This window comes from Amblyraja radiata, chromosome 4, assembly GCF_010909765.2.
Source record: "Amblyraja radiata isolate CabotCenter1 chromosome 4, sAmbRad1.1.pri, whole genome shotgun sequence".
In the NCBI taxonomy this organism is placed as follows: domain Eukaryota; kingdom Metazoa; phylum Chordata; class Chondrichthyes; order Rajiformes; family Rajidae; genus Amblyraja; species Amblyraja radiata.
In genome coordinates, this window is record NC_045959.1 from 17,325,881 (window position 1) to 17,346,284 (window position 20,404).

General features: G+C 43.0%; 1 protein-coding gene across 2 annotated transcripts in view; it reads left to right on the forward strand.

Annotated features, from left to right (window-relative positions):
* LOC116971861 (collagen alpha-1(XXI) chain-like) overlaps window positions 1-17,826 on the forward strand; it is a 165,516-nt gene extending 147,690 nt beyond the window's left edge. For both annotated transcript variants that reach the window (XM_033019024.1, XM_033019023.1), the window contains 9 exons: window positions 1,154-1,207; window positions 9,818-9,889; window positions 10,701-10,736; window positions 13,185-13,229; window positions 13,321-13,353; window positions 14,536-14,682; window positions 14,768-14,822; window positions 15,990-16,175; window positions 17,690-17,826. In XM_033019024.1, coding sequence (XP_032874915.1) covers window positions 1,154-1,207; window positions 9,818-9,889; window positions 10,701-10,736; window positions 13,185-13,229; window positions 13,321-13,353; window positions 14,536-14,682; window positions 14,768-14,822; window positions 15,990-16,175; window positions 17,690-17,811 — 750 coding nt within the window. In that variant the 3' untranslated portion in view covers window positions 17,812-17,826. The remainder of the gene's footprint in view (window positions 1-1,153; window positions 1,208-9,817; window positions 9,890-10,700; window positions 10,737-13,184; window positions 13,230-13,320; window positions 13,354-14,535; window positions 14,683-14,767; window positions 14,823-15,989; window positions 16,176-17,689) is intronic.
* The last annotated feature ends 2,578 nt before the right edge of the window (window positions 17,827-20,404 follow it).

The following is a 20,404-nucleotide window of genomic DNA, read 5'->3' on the forward strand; positions in this document are numbered from 1 at the left end:
ATTAACTAAGTCTCTTGCAAAGTCACAAAGAAACAACCCTTCAAAGAAACAGTAATTTAAAAAAAATATCAGTCAGTTCTGAGTGTATGGTCAGGAAATATCGCAGAGCAGATCTTGATTTATTGGTGTTAGTTCATTCAATTTCTTGTTTATGTATGAATGTTAGGTTCAGCCGTGCTTTCAGTGAATAGCACCAAGGGAACAGGAGCAATTCAAGAAATCAGCAACAATTTGGACATTAAAATATTCAATGTTGTTTAATATGTTGGATGTGGCAAATTAATATCTCAACAGGCAGATTATCCCTGAACTGTGAGAAACAATGCAAAATCCAATTCCTCATACTCTCGTTCATCCTCTCCACTTCTTTTCCTCTTGTGCTTCCCTTCCCTGCTGGTCCCTTTACCTTTGATCCCACAAAGAAGTCCCAGTGATTCAATCCCTAAAGGCCCTGACCCACTTTCCCGAGTTACTCACGAACTCTCCTGAGTTTTCCCCTTGATTCGAACTCGGGGAATGTCGGGTAATGTCCGTTGCAAGTCCATAGGAGGCCGTAGGAGTCCATAGATGTTTCGTAGCGGCTCGTAATGCCAGCCGTAGGAACTCGGGGCATCAGGTAAGTCGGGACGTTTTTTCAACGTTGAAAAATGTCCACGAGTTAAAAAAATAGCCCCGAGTACCTACGAATGGCTATTACCGTAATTCTCCGAGTTCGAATCAAGGGGAAAACTCAGGAGAATTTGTGAGTAACTTGAGAAAAAGGGACAGGGCCTTCACTCTCTATTCTGTCATAATTAGATTGCACCTGAAACATGCTCTAAGTCCCACCTGCGACAATATGGGGAATCAAATGGTATATGTGTCCATTACACCCCTCTCTTTCTCTGTAACCCCTTCTGGACCCAACACCCCTCTCTATCCCAGTAACCCCCTCCAGCTCTGCACTTTCTGTCTCTGAGATCCATCTTGCCCTGAAACCCCCTCCGCTCTGACATTCCTTTTTATCTCTTTAACCCCCCCTCAGGTTCATAAACCCTCCCCTCCATCTCTGTCACCCTCTCCCAGTGCTACATATTTTCCTATCTCTGTAACACCCCCACCCCCCCCCCCCCTGACCTCCCTATCTTTACTATGCATCACTATTTTTATTTAGGGTGATGTCGGAGAGTGGGGGCTGCCAGGACTCCCAGGACGTGCAGCTTCACCAGTGAGTAACATCAAAATCTCATTGACTGTCTAATTAATGTGCTTAATGATAAACTTGAGACAGTTTTAACTCAACACACTAGCATATTGTTTTGGTGTTTATTATGATATTAGTTTTTGTGTCTTGATCTAAGTTTCTGAATTAACGGTTGGAATGTCCTCAGATTGATGGTTGGTAGTCCCCTTTCTGCGGAGTTTAATGTTATAATAGAGCGATTGTCCCTACTTTCTTTTTCTTTCTTTTCTAGGGTCTACTTTCTTACTTTACTTCCTTCTCTAACTTCTTTTCTAAGGGACTTTCTTTTCCCAACACTCTCTTGCACTTCACGACTCTTGCGCACTTTCTTTACTTTCCTTACTTCTATCTTTTTCTTAAAGCTTAAAAAAATGAAGCGGTACAAAAAATGTATTAAGATATATGTGTTGTGTATTATTGTAATTTACCGTACTTCTAATAAAAATTTTTTTTTTTAAAATAAATTTAAAAAAAAGGAATGTCCTCAGATTGAGAAACTCAGGTGTACAGCTAGTAGGGCCTCTGCCTTGTAGCTCCAGCTACTCCTAACCTTAGGTGCTGTTTATCTAGCGATGTTCCAAAATTTTGAGATTTAAAAAAATCAAGTCTGCAATCTATCCCGTCAGATAAAGCATAAAAAGAAGTTTAATTTGACACCTAATTCACTTTCAAATCTTCAGTATTAAAAAAGTTATGGCCATTTTCATACTAGGAAATTAGCATCTTGTTCCCTATTGCTTTTCCATTCACTTAACAAAAAGGCTGTGATCAAGGACAGTCAAAAGCCCATAACCTTCTTAAAAATTAAGAGAACTGAAAGAATGTTTCAGTTATTATAGATTGAAGCATTCTGAAACAAATATGAAACATTTTTACCTGGATGACCTGAAATTAAAGCATATAATTAGTTAGTTACCCAATTGTAGCTAATTACAAAATTCAATTACTAGATCTAAACATCTATCCATTTCTTAAGAAAAGATCAACATTTTTAAATAGCCTAAGTGTCCAAATAACATTCACACAAGAATTCACAATATAACATGATTTTTAAATCTCATTGTCATGGATTTATAGGCCAAATGGAAGGAATTTAGTGTTTAATTCTCGTAAATTAATGGGCATTTAAATCATCTTGCGAGTGGGTTTTTGAGGAATGCTCAAAACGTTGCAGTAAATCCAAAGGGTTTCTACAGCTATATTAATAGCAAAAGGATAACGAGGGATAAAATTGGTCCATTGGAGAGACGGAGTGGACAGCTATCTGCAGAGCCGAAAGAGATGGGGGAGATATTGAACAATTTCTTTTCTTCGGTATTCACCAAGGAATTATGTGAGGTAAGGGAAACTAGTAGAGTAGCTATGGATACTATGAGTTTCAAAGTAAAAGAAGTACTGACACTTTTGAAAAATATAAAAGTGGATAAGTCTCCAGGTCCTGACAGGATATTCCCTAGGACATTGAGGGAAGTTAGTGTAGAAATAGCCGGGGCTATGACAGAAATATTTCAAATGTCATTAGAAACGGGAATAGTCACCGAGGATTGGCGTACTGCGCATGTTGTTCCATTGTTTAAAAAGGGTTCTAAGAGTAAACCTAGCAATTATAGGCCTGTTAGTTTGACTTCAGTGGTGGGCAAATTAATGGAAAAGATACTTAGAGATAATATATATAAGCATCTGGATAAACAGGGTCTGATTAGGAACAGTCAGCATGGATTTGTGCCTGGAAGGTCATGTTTGACTAATCTTGAATTTTTTGAAGAGGTTACTAGGGAAATTGACGAGGGTAAAGCAGTGGATGTTGTCCATATGGACTTTAGTAAGGCCTTTGACAAGGTTCCTCATGGAAGGTTGGTTAAGAAGGTTCAACTGTTGGGTATAAATGCAGGAGTAGCAAGATGGATTCAACAGTGGCTGAATGGGAGAAGCCAGAGGGTAATGGTGGATGGTTGTTTGTCGGGTTGGAGGCAGGTGACTAGTGGGGTGCCTCAGGGATCGGTGTTGGGTCCTTTGTTGTTTGTCATGTACATCAATGATCTGGATGAAGGTGTGGTAAATTGGATTAGTAAGTATGCAGATGATACCAAGATAGGGGGTGTTGTGGATAATGAAGAGGATTTCCAAAGTCTACAGAGTGATTTAGGGCCATTTGGAAGAATGGGACTGAAAGATGGCAGATGGAGTTTAATGCTGATAAATGTGAGGTGCTACACCTTGGCAGGACAAATCAAAATAGGACGTACATGGTAAATGGTAGGGAATTGAAGAATACAGTTGAACAGAGGGATCTGGGAATAACCGTGCATAGTTCCTTGAAGGTGGAATCTCATATAGATAGGGTGGTAAAGAAAGCTTTTGGTATGCTAGCCTTTATAAATCAGAGCATTGAGTATAGAAGCTGGGATGTAATGTTAAAATTGTACAAGGCATTGGTGAGACCAAATCTGGAGTATGGTGTACAATTTTGGTCGCCCAATTATAGGAAGGATGTCAACAAAATAGAGAGAGTACAGAGGAGATTTACTAGAATGTTGCCTGGGTTTCAACAACTAAGTTACAGAGAAAGGTTGAATAAGTTAGGTCTTTATTCTCTGGAGCGCAGAAGGTTAAGGGGGGACATGATAGAGGTCTTTAAAATGATGAGAGGGATAGACAGAGTTGGTGTGGATCAGCTTTTCCCTTTGAGAAAAGGGAAGATTCAAACAAGAGGACATGACTTCAGAATTAAGGGACAGAAGTTTAGGGGTAACATGAGGGGGAACTTCTTTACTCAGAGAGTGGTAGCGGTGTGGAATGAGCTTCCAGTGGAAGTGGTGGAGGCAGGTTCGTTGGTATCATTTAAAAATAAATTGGATAGGCATATGGATGAGAAGGGAATAGAAACATAGAAACATAGAAATTAGGTGCAGGAGTAGGCCATTCGGCCCTTCGAGCCTGCACCGCCATTCAATATGATCATGGCTGATCATCCAACTCAGTATCCCGTACCTGCCTTCTCTCCATACCCTCTGATCCCCTTAGCCACAAGGGCCACATCTAACTCCCTCTTAAATATAGCCAATGAACTGGCCTCGACTACCCTCTGTGGCAGGGAGTTCCAGAGATTCACCACTCTCTGTGTGAAAAAAGTTCTTCTCATCTCGGTTTTAAAGGATTTCCCCCTTATCCTTAAGCTGTGACCCCTTGTCCTGGACTTCCCCAACATCGGGAGCAATCTTCCTGCATCTAGCCTGTCCAACCCCTTAAGAATTTTGTAAGTTTCTATAAGATCCCCTCTCAATCTCCTAAATTCTAGAGAGTATAAACCAAGTCTATCCAGTCTTTCTTCATAAGACAGTCCTGACATCCCAGGAATCAGTCTGGTGAACCTTCTCTGCACTCCCTCTATGGCAATAATGTCCTTCCTCAGATTTGGAGACCAAAACTGTACGCAATACTCCAGGTGTGGTCTCACCAAGACCCTGTACAACTGCAGTAGAACCTCCCTGCTCCTATACTCAAATCCTTTTGCTATGAAAGCTAACATACCATTCGCTTTCTTCACTGCCTGCTGCACCTGCATGCCCACTTTCAATGACTGGTGTACCATGACACCCAGGTCTCGCTGCATCTCCCCTTTTCCTAGTCGGCCACCATTTAGATAATAGTCTGCTTTCATGTTTTTGCCACCAAAATGGATAACCTCACATTTATCCACATTATACTGCATCTGCCAAACATTTGCCCACTCACCCAGCCTATCCAAGTCACCTTGCAGTCTCCTAGCATCCTCCTCACAGCTAACACTGCCCCCCAGCTTAGTGTCATCCGCAAACTTGGAGATATTGCCTTCAATTCCCTCATCCAGATCATTAATATATATTGTAAATAGCTGGGGTCCCAGCACTGAGCCTTGCGGTACCCCACTAGTCACTGCCTGCCATTGTGAAAAGGACCCGTTTACTCCTACTCTTTGCTTCCTGTTTGCCAGCCAGTTCTCTATCCACATCAATACTGAACCCCCAATGCCGTGTGCTTTAAGTTTGTAAACTAATCTCTTATGTGGGACCTTGTCGAAAGCCTTCTGGAAGTCCAGATACACCACATCCACTGGTTCTCCCCTATCCACGCTACTAGTTACATCCTCGAAAAATTCTATAAGATTCGTCAGACATGATTTACCTTTTGTAAATCCATGCTGACTTTGTCCAATGATTTCACCACTTTCCAAATGTGCTGCTATCCCATCTTTAATAACTGACTCTAGCAGTTTCCCCACTACCGATGTTAGACTAACTGGTCTGTAATTCCCCGTTTTCTCTCTCCCTCCCTTCTTAAAAAGTGGGGTTACGTTTGCTACCCGCCAATCCTCAGGAACTACTCCAGAATCTAAAGAGTTTTGAAAGATTATTACTAATGCATCCACTATTTCTGGAGCTACTTCCTTAAGTACTCTGGGATGCAGCCTATCTGGCCCTGGGGATTTATCGGCCTTTAATCCATTTAATTTACCCAACACCACTTCCCGGCTAACCTGGATTTCACTCAATTCCTCCAACTCCTTTGACCCGCGGTCCCCTGCTATTTCCGGCAGATTATTTATGTCTTCCTTAGTGAAGACGGAACCAAAGTAGTTATTCAATTGGTCCGCCATATCCTTGTTCCCCATGATCAACTCACCCGTTTCTGACTGCAAGGGACCTACATTTGTTTTAACTAATCTCTTTCTTTTCACATATCTATAAAAACTTTTGCAGTCAGTTTTTATGTTCCCTGCCAGTTTTCTTTCATATTCTATTTTTCCTTTCCTAATTAAGCCCTTTGTCCTCCTCTGCTGGTCTCTGAATTTCTCCCAGTCCTCCGGTATGCTGCTTTTTCTGGCTAATTTGTACGCATCATCCTTCGCTTTGATACTATCCCTGATACTATCCCTGATTTCCCTTGTTATCCACGGATGCACTACCTTCCCTGATTTAAACGGAATGGAGGGTTATGGTATGAGTGCAGGCAGGTGGGACTAAGGGACTAAGGGAAAAAAGTTGTTCGGCACGGACTTGTAGGGCCGAGATGGCCTGTTTCCGTGCTGTAATTGTTATATGGTTATATGGTTGCAGTTGCGGTGAATTTGAACCCCCATATCGGCAGGAAAAATACTGCCGGTTCATATGGGTCTTAAATCACCGTTTCGCAATGTAAAATGTGGATTAAAGGCATTTTAAGAAGCACTTTTATACATAAAATAAACGACTTTCGTTTACCTGTCCCGTACGTGAAATCCGGCCCCGTTGTCAGCGTTGACGGCTTTAGAAACTGATTTTTAAATTACTCTAGCGCTGAACTTGTCGGGGGATTTAAAAAAAAAAAAAATCATAGAACGGCCGTCGGAACGATTCTTCAGCAAAAGCTTGCACTCCGAGAAAATATATCCAGGACAGGTAGGAGAAAAAACGCATTTTAACCCCCCCCCCCCCCCCCCCCCCCCTCAAAGGCGCCAAAGTCGGCCAGTGGCAGAACTGCAGCGCCGCTGAAGGTACGTTTTGTAACATACCTAGTTTATCTAGAGTTACAGTACGTTTGCCATATGACCGCATGAATTTCCACTGAGAGGTCCGGTTTCCTCTCACATCCCAAAGACACGGTAATAGGTTAATTGGCTTTTGCCACTTAGCATCGGAGGGAGGTAGAATAATTAGTAGGTGGGAGAGGAATTCATTGGGCAAGTGAGAGAGAATAGGTTAGAAGGAAATATATGTGGGGAAAAGGGGAGAGATTGATGGGAATGCTCTGAGAGTTGATGTAGACTTGATGGACTGTGTTAGCCTCCATGTATGTCATAAGGAAATATGGACATGAAATCACTTGTTACATCTTGTGCCCACTGTCATTGACTACTGTAAATGGCTGCTGTTTTCTCAGGGAAACAGTCATGCTACATGGCACTCTCAGGAGTTGAGTTTAGTTTGGAAAAATAGCGTGGAAACAGGCCCTTCGGCCCACCGAGTCAATGGCATTAGTTCCATCCGACACACTAGGGACAATTTACAGAAGCCAATTAACCTACAAACCTGCACGTCTTTGGGATGTGGGAGGAAACCGGAGCACTGGGAGAAAACCCACACAATCACAGATAGAAAGTACAAACTCCATACAGGCAGCGACTGTATCGCTGCACCAATGCGCCACCAATAGAGATACATGACGAATTAAATAGATTTCATGCATCCTACACACAAATATGGGCTTATCCTTTCATGTTCGGATCATCTGATTTATGATGAAATGTTCAGTTCTCAATTTGAACAGTCCTTCCAAATGGTACCAATAAATTATATTGAGAGGTTTATGCCATATCTTGAACTATAGGACGACATGATGGCACAATGGGCTAAGTGTTCGGCTGGCGACCGGAAGGTAGCCGGTTCGAATCCCGCTTGGAGTGCATACTGTCGTTGTGTCCTTGGGCAAGTCACTTCACCCACCTTTGCCTGTGTGTGAATGTGTGTGAGTGATTGGTGGTGGTCGGAGGGGCCGTAGGCGCAGAATGGCAGCCACGCTTCCGTCAGTCTGCCCCAGGGCAGCTGTGGCTACAGAAGTAGCTTACCGCCACCGAGTGTGACTGAGGAGTGAATGAATAATGCGATGTAAAGCGCCTTGAGTATTAGAAAGGCGCTATATAAATCCCATCCATTATTATAGTCTCCCTGAGACCCACTGTCAAAAGTGTATCTAATTTCCCCTTCCAAGATGCACTCTTTCCTTACCTCAACCACCCTTGTGGCAAAATACTCAATGGCAAGAAAATAAAGTATGCTATTATGCTTCATTCATGGTCTCCAGATATTGCACTGTACTTCACAGATAATGAAGAAGAATTGAACTGTTGGATTGTAGCAAACACAATAACCAAGTTGTTCCAAGCAAGGACCCATCAGAGCCAAACCATTAGGAACACATTTCAGACAACTTTGTACACATGAGTGATAGTTTAAAACTCTCTTCCATAACTTTATGGAATATTGATTAGACAATTGCTATTTATTTTATCAATTTCTTATGGCCACACTGTAGAAAAGATGCAATTCCACTGGAAAGGGTGCAGAGGAGATGCACCAAGATATTACCTGGAATTAAGTGTTTCAGAAGAGGTAATTGAAGTGTGTATACAAAATTAGAGGCATAGATTGGACAGAGTAGTAGTAATGTCTAAAACTGGAGGGCATTGGTTTAGTGTAAAAGGTTTGGAGCAAATCAAAGAAAGAATTTGTCACCGAAGAGCGGTTTAAGTCTTGAATGCACTGCCTGGGTATGTGGTGGAAGCAAGCACACTTACAGTGAGGTATTTATATAAGCACTAAAATCACCTAGCTTACCAAACTACAGGTTGTGTTGATAAATGGAATTCGTATAGGCAGGCCCTTAATGGTCAAGATGGATACGGGGAAGTTGAAGGGCCTGTTTCTGTGTTCTCATGCACCATAACCTCTGAGACTTTGGGAAATGAAAGCAAGATCAATTGCTAATTGTAAATCTGGGATTGTTAACCAGTGATATTGAGGGATAAGTAATGAAGGAGCAATACAACGTTAGAAAATGAATCAGCATTGATTTTATTCAATGGCGGACCAGGCTTGAGGGTCCTCTTTCAAACATAGACAATAGGTGCAGGAGTAGGCCATTCGGCCCTTCGAGCCTGCACCGCCATTCAATATGATCATGGCTGATCATCCAACTCAGTATCCTGTACCTGCCTTCTCTCCATACCCCCTGATCCCTTTAGCCACAAGGGCCACATCTAACGACCTCTTAAATATAGCCAATTAACTGGCCTCAACTACCTTCTGTGGCAAAGAATTCCAGAGATTCACCACTCTCTGTGTGAAAAATGTTTTCCTCATCTCGGTCCTAAAAGATTTCCCCCTTATCCTTAAACTGTGACCCCTTGTTCTGGACTTCCCCAACATCGGGAACAATCTTCCTGCATCTAGCCTGTCCAACCCCTTAAGAATGTTGTAAGTTTCTATAAGATCCCCCCTCAATCTTCTAAATTCTAGCGAGTACAAGCCGAGTCTATCCAGTCTTTCTTCATATGAAAGTCCTGCCATCCCAGGAATCAGTCTGGTGAGCCTTCTCTGTACTCCCTCTATGGCAAGTACAGAGAAGGTTCAAACCCCAGCTACCACATGCTGTGAAACTAATGTTGTACACAGCTATATTAATCTGCTATATTAATCTGTTGATTCTAATGGAGATAATAAACAGGCTGCTAAAGAGGCAGCAAGCTGAGACTCAACCTCATCCGTTGGCCAACTTCTGTTCACTTCTGTTCACTCCCAACATGTTCACTTCTCAGTATTATTTTTAACTTGTCTTAGGGAAGGGAGAGTGGCTTTCACAAACCATACAATCCTAATGGATGCCTTACAAGATTTAACTCATTCACAGCGGTGTTAAACCCACTAGAATTTTGTTCTTCTGAAAATGTTTGGATCATTAAGACTTGCCCAAAGTTCCGTTATCAAGATGAATACAATTTCTGTCTGATTTGTTTCCCTCATATAACGAATGCCAGAAAAACTAAAATAAAGTTAATTCACAATTTGTTATCACTTACAGGGGTTAAGAGGAGAGCCTGGAATACCAGGCCAATCTGGGTCAATTGGGATTCCTGGAACAAAGGGAGACAAGGTATGGATGAACGACAGAATTCTCAACCTGGTACCAGTTTCATTCCACCAAACAAATAAAGCATTTTTAAATTGAACAACATCCAGAAATGCTACCAAATGAAAACCATCTTAATTTTGGTTTATTAAACCCTTCTTTACAAAGGTTACGGAACCTCAATAATGTGCAATGAGCAAGGATTCTGTTGAGAGAATTTGCATTGTGTTTAAAATTACTAAATAAAGTCAAGTTTATTGTCATATACATAAGTACCCTGAGGTTCAGGTACGATTAATATCTTGCTAGCAGCAGCATCACAGGCGCATAGACTCAGACAAACACACACCAAAAATAAATTATACATAAATTACGCATAACATTTCTAAAAAGACTGCAGAAAAATAAGACATTAGTGCAAAACACATTTAGAACAAGAACAAGTGCGCGGTAGTGCAAGGGGTGAACTGTAGTATTATATTGTCGAGGTGGAATAGGGTCATGTGGGTTGGTTCAAGAACCTTGTAGTTGTAGCTGTTGCTGAACCTGACATTGTGGAACTTCAGAATGCTGTACTTCCTGCAGTGAGATGATGCAAGACCCAGATGGTTGGGATTTTAGGTGATAGATGCCATTGTCTTAGACAGTGTCCCATATAGATATTTAAATGGAGGGATGTGCTTGTGAGGGGCATTAAGCTAAAGCAATGTGCCCACATATTGAACAACAGATTATGACAAAAGAATTTAAATTTGGCAACTGAATGATTTGCATTTAACATTGTCAACCAGTTGATGCAATAATTTTTGCAGTGTTTTGTATTAATATTTTACAGGGTGAAGCAGGAAGTCCTGGGAAGAAAGGCAGCCAGGTAATAAATGCATCCTTCTCAGTTTTTGCTTTAACTAAACATCCATGGCATCAGTTTCTTACATACTGGACAGTTCTCACTTGCAGAATTACATAATAATACCCCACTTGAGGCCAGTCAGTCTGTTAAGCCCTAATCGCTGGGTGAAAGGGCAATGCAGCATGTCCCACACCCATGTGATTTCCTTTGACCCTGCAGGTTATTCTACATCCCTTCTGCTTCCACTCCACTTGCTACTTATCCCTTTAGAAAGTTATGGTGGCAGATCGACCACTTAAAAGTGCATCACAATTGACCCAGCTTGTAGATCTGCTGCCTCACAGGTCCAGTGGCCCAGATTTGATCCTGATCGCCAGCACTATGCTGCCCAGTGGTGTGAATATTGATTTATTTCACTTCAGGTAGCCCCGGCATTCCCTCTCTCTCTATCCCTCCCCTACCCAAGTTGCACTAGCTTCTCATTTTCAACCTACAATTAACAATGGCCTGTTTCCTTTATCATCGTTTCATTTTTGTATATCTTTTATTCCTTGTTCTTTATCTTTCCACATCATCGACGATATCTCTAATTTCCCTTATCCCTAACCAGTCTGAAGAAGGGTCTCAACCCAAAACATCACCCATTCCTACTTTCCAGAGATGCTGCCTGGCCCGCTGAGTTACTCCAGCTTTTTGTGTTTATGATGAGTTTGCATGTTCTCCTTGCGACTGAATCTATTTCCTCTGAGTCCTTCAGTTTCCCCCCATATTCCAAAAACATGCAGGTTGGTAGTTTAATTAGCAGGTGTAAAGTGTCTCTTGTGCATAGGGAAATGGTAGTATGTGGGAGGGTTTGATGACAATATTGGGGTCTGCCAAATGTATCAGTTCCTAAATGGCCAAGGCCCTGAACACTGGAGCCTCTCTTAACAAGGTGGCAGAGGCTTGCTTTGTTGTTAGTTAAATGGTCTGATCCTGCTTTGTACTATTGCCAGGAATCCTAGACATCTGCTTCTTCACCAGGGGTTCTTTCGTCAACCATCTCCTCACCAATAACCTCACGGCACTCGGATCTTGCTTTCAAATCCCCTTGGTTCTGGGAATCGGATTGAAATTTTTTCACACAGAAGACATGGGAATATGGAATGAGCTGCCTGAAGAATACATGGACAAGTACATGGAAAGGAAACATTTAGAGGGATATGGGTGCAAATGCTGGCACATGGGACTAGTGGGGATGGGCATTTTGGACCGCATGGATGAATTGGGTCAATGAATTGTTTTGTGCAAAATGATTCTCAGACTATCTTAACCCATTCTCAGTCATCTTGATAATTATCATCCTCTACTCATGCTTCACTCCACAACCCCAGTCCCCTCCTTTTCCTGGATTCATCTCCTCACCTCCACCAACCCATGGCCTTCATTCATCCCATCAATATCCTGACCTTTCCTGCCTTCTCCTGCTCCTAGATCATTGTCTTCAGCTCCTGTTCCTTACTTACTCATTGCAATAGTATGAGGTTGCAGGTGAAAAATGTTTGCCCCTTGGGTCACAGATGTGATGGAGCAGAAGAGCCCTGGGGTCTTGACAAAAACATTCTAAACTCCCCTGCAATAGATTGAGTCCAGAGGGACTATTTAACAAAGCCCCGAGAAACTGCAGATACTAGAATCTTGAGCAAAACTCAAAGTGCTGGAGGAACTCAGTGGGCCAGGCATCTGTGGAGGGAATGGATAGGTGACTATGGAATTCTCTGCCTCAGAGGGTGGTGGAGGCTGGTTCTCTGGATGCTTTCAAGAGAGAGCTAGATAGGGCTCTTAAAAATAGCGGAGCCAGGGGATATGGGGAACAGGCAGGAACGGGGTACTGATTGGGGATGATCAGCCATGACCACATTGAATGGTGGTGCTGGCTCGAAGAGCCAAATGGCCTACTCCTGTACCTATTGTCTATTGCCTATTGTGATGTTTTGGGTCTGGACACTTCTTCAGATTGGTGGGAGTATGGAGGGAAATTAGGAATAGAGAGGAAGTGGTGCAACAAAGCCTGGCAAATGAAGATAGTGGAAGATAGACACACCCCTAGAGTTCCTCAGCGGGACAGGCAGCATCTCTGGAGACTGAAGTCTGAAGACGGGTCTCGACCTGAAACGTCACCCATTCCTTCTCTCCAGAGATTCTACCTGTCTCGCTGAGTTACTCCAGCATCTTGTGTCTATCTTCGATTTAAAGCAGAATATGCAGTTCCTTCCTACACAAGTGATAGGTGAATACAGGTGAGGGGAGTTCATTGGCAGATGGGTGATTGCTGTCAGAACATGATGAAGGGTGTTGCAACTTTCATTTTGCGCATACGGTGTAATAAGTCTACAATAAATTCTGTGATAACTAGCTTACAATATGGCAGAGAGTGGAGTTCTCGGAGCAGATATGTTTTTGAGTGACGTATTTATTTTGTTCACCTAGGCTGAAAGAGGTAGAGAAGGACCCCCTGGTTCTCCAGGGCCACAGGTAATTACTTTAATGTATTACTTCATCATTTATAAATCACAGCACTCAGTTAGTGTTTCATTAGTAACTTTCTGTGTTTACATTTCTGCAGGGACCAACTGCTGCCAAAGGTGAAAAGGGAGTGGTAAGTTTCTGGGAAATAATGTAAAGCAAATAAAAGCAGTGAATGCTGGGAATTGCCAGCAGGCCGAGCGGCAACTGAGGAGAGGGAATGTTTCAGGGCAATGACCTTTCACTCAGACTGAGAAAATAGAAATCAAGTTGCAGAGAAGTGAGAGAGGTGTAGAGACCAAAGAGGATGGAGGCCAAGAGAGACTGGATAACACAAATGGTGATGGAGCTGTCTGAGCGAGAGACGTGGGGAAGGGTTGTTGATCTCAACTGCTCTGTCTGGAGGAGGTGTAAATAGAGGGAGGTGAATGAAGACAGAGGAGAATTAAATTACAGTGCTGGGACTGAGGTAAACATTATTGCAGATATCTGAAATGAGAGGGAACACTGTAAATACCATAAGGCAGAATTTGCAGAGATCGAATTAACATTACCTTTGATTGGAACTGGCACACATACTTATCTGTTGGAGAGCTCCACAGTGGTGATAATATTTCTACTGAAACCAGGAGGCATGTTTTCACAACAAGGAGTTGACCATTTGAAATGAAGATGAGGAAGCATTCCTTAACTCAGAGGATTATCAATATTTTGAATTAGTCCGTGCGAAAGAGAACGTAAACAAAGTTCAGACTAGAGTGTTACTGATGCAGAGAATGTGCAAATAAACTAAAAATATACAAAAGCTGGCAACAAAGTAGATAGATCGATCGTAAATGAGGTGCCAGGTCAGATGTCTGATTACAGGGGGAAAGAAGGTATTCTTAAATCTGGTGGTACATGCTTTCAAGGTTTTGCATCTTCTGCCTAATGCTAGAGAGGGAATGAATGGGGTGTGAGTATGTTGGCTGCTTTCCTGAGATAGCGTGAATAGTATAGGGAGTCAGTGGGGGGGGGGGGGGGAGTGGACTTGTCGCTGGCTTTCATGATGAACTGTGCTGCCAACACGACTTTCAGTTTTGCACATTATAGCTTGGAATGGCAACTGTTCTGCCCAAGTCCGCACAAAACTCAGAGTCGTGCTATGGGCTAAGTTCTATGGGGCATCTGAATAAATTAGTAGGAGTCGTGATTGAAAATGAAATGTAATTTTACCGTGTGATGGAGCAGTTTGGGGGAACCAGACTCCTGCTGCTTTGCTCAAGTCTTCTCACACTGCACCTGTAATTAATATTTTTTCCTTCTTGTTGCTTAGAAAGGGAATACAGGGCCATCTGGTGAGAGGGGGACTGAAGGCAGGAATGGTGAACCTGGGCCAATAGGCCCTATGGGACCACGTGGACCGTTTGGGCAGGAGGGCCTGTCTGGACTGCCTGGTGCCCCTGGACTCCCCGGGAAACCAGTAGGTATTATTGAAAAACTGTTCCCACCTGATTTCTTGTGTCTGTTAAGTTACAACAAAAATAACTTCCATTTGTTCTAATTAGGCAAATCCTGTCACAGAAGAGCATGTGATGAAATTATGCAACAACATGCTACGCAGTAAGTACCTGCAGTTTCACTTGTTGACTGGAGCCAACACCAACACAATATGTAATAAAAAGGAAATAAAGATGCTGGCTCATACCAAAGATAGACGTAAAATGCTGGAGTAACTCAGTAGGTCAGGCAGCATCTCTGGAAAAAAGGATTGGTGACATTTCAGTTCGGGACCCTTATTCAGACTAACACAATATCACTAGAATGCTTTCTCAAAAGCTTGTGGCATTGTTTGCATGGTAATCCTCAAGTTATGACAGGGTCCCGTTCCTGAGAACGGTGTGTGGGAGAGAATCACAGAAACAGCTGAGGGTGAAGAGCGAGCAGGCACAGGGAGAGCAACCAGGGAGCCTCGCTGACAATGAGCAGTGAGAATAGTCAGCGCTCCTAGCTCTGCTCGGCCCGACCCAGCCCCTGATTGTTGGCAACTCAGGGGAGGTGTGGTGACATAGGTGAGGTGACGTAGGTGGCTGTGAGGACATAAGGGCCGTGGAAATTCTCACATTCTCACCTCGCAGAAGACCCCGGAAGCCGGCAAATCCATATTGATTCTTCATGCCGGTCTCGCAAACACTGGTTCGTATGTAGGGGTTGTCCATGAGTCTTGTGCTCCTTTTCATCATGAATTAGGTGTCCTTTAGGTTGAAACAAATACAACTCTCTCCACTTCTTGGGATGAATGCAGCTCCAGCAATACAAGAAGCTTGAAACCACCCAGCACCAATACAACCCACTTGATTGGCACTTCTATCTACAAATTGCACTGCTGTTACTCACCTAGGCTACCTTGACAGCACCGCCAAACTAACAAATGCTCAAGGGCACTAGGTGCACAGAATCTTTTTCTAAAAATATACTTAATTCAGCGTGAAAAATATATACTAAACAGAAATTCTTCTGACATTCTCAGCGTCTATAAATGCATTCATGTCACATTCGGCAGTGGTCACAAACTATCCTTATACCAGGACCCCATGTCACATGTGGCTCCCTGGGGTGATATATCCCTTCACTTATTTGAGGGATGTCTCCATCAGACACTGCCCCTATCACCGCTGTGCTTGAGGTTTTTAATGCACGGTGAAATATTAATACTGATTTCGCCTTTGGAAGATAATAGAGACCTGTGAAATATAACAGTGACTGTTTTACATTCTCCCCATTACACAGCTCAGTTGCCATCGTTACTTCACAGCATGAGACCAAGTTGCCAGTGTGAAGGAATTAAAGGAGATCCTGGACAACCTGGAGCCGCAGGGCAGCCAGGACAGAGGGGATTACATGGGTACCCAGGCCAAACAGCCAAGCGAGGATACAGGGGGCTCCCTGGTAAGCCCGGACTACCAGGAATGAAAGGTACAGTAATGTGTACTCAGAAAACACATCGTGAAGTTGGGAACAGTGGAATAGTTCTCAGCTGTATATCCCCTCAAGCCAGTTTGACGATTCAGTGAGATACTGTATCTTTCTCCCTTATGTCTAAATGACTTTGGTTAATAAAAACATTGATACAGAAAAACTGCAGTACATCCCCAAATAACAAACAGGTCCCTTTTTTACAAATGTCCATGTCGACTTGGCCATGTCAGAAAGCGTACAAAAATCTCTGGATATGGTAACCATATCTACACACCTGCACACCTGTACATGGTACTAACACCATCATCAAGTATGCAGATGATACAACGGTGATTGGCCTCATCAGCAACAACGATGAGTCGGCCTATAGGGAGGAGGTCCAGCTCCTAGCAGCATGGTGCGCTGACAACAACCTGGCCCTTAACTCCAAGAAGACCAAGGAGCTCATTGTAGACTTCAGGAAGTCTAGGGGCGGCACGCACACCCCCATCCACATCAACGGGACGGAGGTGGAATGTGTTTCCAGCTTCAGGTTCCTGGGGGTCAACATCTCTGATGACCTCTCTTGGACCCACAATACCTCAACTCTGATCAAGAAGGCTCACCAGCGTCTCTTCTTCCTGAGGAGACTGAAGAAGGTCCATCTGTCTCCTCAGATTCTGGTGAACTTCTACCGCTGCACCATCGAAAGCATCCTTACCAACTGTATCACAGTATGGTATGGCAACTGCTCTGTCTCCGACCGGAATGCACTGCAGAGGGTGGTGAAAATTGTCCAACGCATCACCGGTTCCTCGCTCCCCTCCATTGAGTCTGTCCAAAGCAAGCGTTGTCTGCGAAGGGCGCTCAGCATCGCCAAGGACTGCTCTCACCCCAACCATGGACTGTTTACCCTCCTACCATCTGGGAGGCGCTACAGGTCTCTCCGTTGCCGGACCAGCAGGTCCAGGAACAGTTTCTTCCCTGTGGCTGTTACACTACTCAACAATGTACCTTGGTGATTGCCAATCACCCCCCCCCCCCCTGGTCACTCCTCCCACCAGGAAAACACTATGACTGTATCCATGTAAATAGATGTATTTATTGTCATATTCTATGTCGCTCTTCCAGGGAGATGCTAACTACATTTCGTTGTCTCTGTACTGTACACTGACATTGACAATTAAAGTTGAATCTGAATCTGAATCTGATATCTACAGAGTAGGGTAATTTAAGGCATCAAATGCACACCAGACTGATAAGAGAGACTAATTAGCAAAAGTGGAGAGATTCAAAACTAGATGCACTATAAAACTGGGTGCAAAGAGTTACCTTTCTTTGTTTTGATTATTAGATATTAGATGCGGAGTTGTTCACGTGGCTGACAGGAAAATGGAAAACGTTTTGCTTTCGTCCCAAAGCTCTCCGATTCATTGCTGTTCCAGAAAAACATAGCTTAAAGTTGCACAGGGGCACGGAAGTTGATGAGTTCTTTTTCATATACAGCAGTTTAACAATACTCTTTTGTTTAGGTGAGCATGGGATGAAGGGAGCCAAAGGTATGAAGGGTGAAGAGCATTTCGGCTTTCCAGGCCCACCTGGACAAGCAGGTAAGATGCAGGACGTCTTCAAACAACCAAGGACATTCATATAAGATGACTAGATGCTGTGTGTTTCATTTGGTGGGCAGTGAATTCCTAATCTAATGAAGAAGTGAATGAAAAAGTACACTCAATCAATCAACCTCAACTCGTTTCCCTTCAACTGGGAACCAGTTGAAGGGAAACCATCTTCCTACTGATGTTGTAAATGAAACCTCAGGGACAATGCGCTAAAGGATCGGAAAATCTGAAAGGACTAAAAAGATATAGGATATGTGGTATCTGGTGTTAGTCGCCATTCCATCTTTAGTGCCAGCAATGTTCTATCATTGCCACAAGGCCCAAGGAGCTGTGTGCAATAATCCTGACTTTACTGGTGAAAATTCCACAGAAAGATGACGTTAGAGTTCGCAGAGCAAACCAGGTAGACTGCAAATGACAGAGGGTTGGTCGGGAGGAGGTAGAGAGAGATCCACAGGGTTTTGAGGATGGTGGAGGTGGGAGGGGGGGTGGGGGGGATTGGGCCTGTGTACTCATTGAGTCCATTCCAACCATCAAGCTGCCTTTACACTAATCCTGTACTATTATTCTGCCACATCCCCATCAAATCCACCCTGAATCTACCACACACATATATACACCAGGGGGAATAACAGTGGACAATTAATCTACCAAACTGCACATTTCAGGTGCACAAGAGCACCCAGATGAACCCTGTGTGGTCACGAGGAGAACGTGCAAACTTCTCACAAACAGCATCAAAGGTCAGAATTGAACCTGGGTCACTGGAGCTGTGTGGCAGCAATTCTATCAGCTGTGCCAGTATGATGCCTGAGCTGTGATGCCTGGGTGGTGGTGTGCGGGAATGTGGAGTGGGATGCAAGTGGCTTCTCAATGGATCAAGGGAAGAAGCAACTTCGGAGGATGGGGCACTCTGCTGGATGGGAGATGTGAGTGGTTGGTGGAGGGAGTGCAGATAGGCTGGAGGTCTGTTATTGACAGAGACGTGTTGGGAGCCTAGACATTACACATGGTGAGGTGAGTGGGTGGAACCAAAATTGTTTACTAGAATACCCATCCTCTGCAAGATAAAAATCACGTATAGACTGGGAAAGGCTGCTTGCCTTTACCAACCAGAGGCAGGCCGCAAATGTTCACCTTTGACCCTTTACAGTATGAACGGCCCACTTTGAACATCCAGAAGGTTTGGCATCACTGGAAATGCCAGGCTGTGTCAGTGTGTATGTGTGTCACATGTAGACACTTAGTGAGTGGGTTTTGGATAGCATTTCTTCACATAATACACAAAAATGTTTTGGTACCCAGACAAATATTATGCCAAACTATTAATGTAGCTTAAACCAGTGCTTCTTAAATTGGTGAATGGTTCCCGCAGAGGGCAAATGAAATCATTTTGGGGAGAATTAAACTAGAGGGGTGAATGAAGGGTGAATAAATTAATTTATTCAGATATTTATATATTTTTTCTATGCTTAAAAAAGGCATTTGAACTAGTTTTTGAAGACAAAAACTGCAGTAATCAAAGCCCGAAAGGGTAGGATGGGGCTGAAGCCCAGTGTTTAGACGTTGGAATGGTTTTTTATCATTCTAGTAGAATGATTTTCTAACTCCAGTGGTAATTAAACTTTTTTTATTTTTCACTCCTAGTTTTCTTTACATATTTTTAGGATGTTCAAAAAGTTGAATAAAATAAATACTTAAGAAATTAGTTAATTTATGTTTTTTGCTCATGTGACAAAATAAATTATATATAAAATTATACACAAGGGAAAATAAGACGAAAATTACCAAAAAACATAAGAAAATTTAGTCGAGGGTGAATGACATTTTGTGATAAAGACTCAAGGGTGAATGACACTGAAATAGTTTAAGAAGCACTGGCTTAAACCATCACTTGATGTCCATTTAGTGTTGAAAGAGAAACGAGGTACTCCATGACCAGTAATCTTTCTTCAGATTGCCTTAAATATATTATTATTAATGGTGACCATCAAACTACAAGCTTGTTTGACAATCCATTATGTTGACCAAACTGCACATCTCTAATGGGTTGCATGTAACTCTAGACCCATGGCAATGTGAATGGCTGACATTCTTTCTCACAACATTGAAGCAGAGGAGCTGTGCAATTGGAAATAGGTTAAAGCTGATGTGGCACAAGGATGCAAGCAATTCCAGGTCTTGATGCCAGTGACCACTGATTAACCTGCAGGGTTTACATTTAATGCTAGAAATATTGTACAAGACTTCCCCAAATGGTGTCAATAATAGTGATGTTAGTTTTTGATAATATTAGTTGCCGTTTTGAGGCAACGCTTCCTGTGGATCCCTCCAATGGTAAGGAGTTGATGCTCCAAGACGCTCCTCACTGATATCTATAAACTCAAATAATGCTTCACAAAGTAGCCAGGACTGCTTTGCCCATAGATGTCAAGGTGAGGATGAACCACAAATTCCCAACATCAGTGATGTCCCAGGCTGCTGCTGCTGCTGCTACTGATCTCCATCACATTTCATAGTTGCCTATTGCATTAGGGAGACCGCACATTATTAATCTACAAGTTATGAGGACTTCTTCTCCTCTTGCTGAGGCCTACAGGAGCAGACAGAGTGAGCACAGTGATT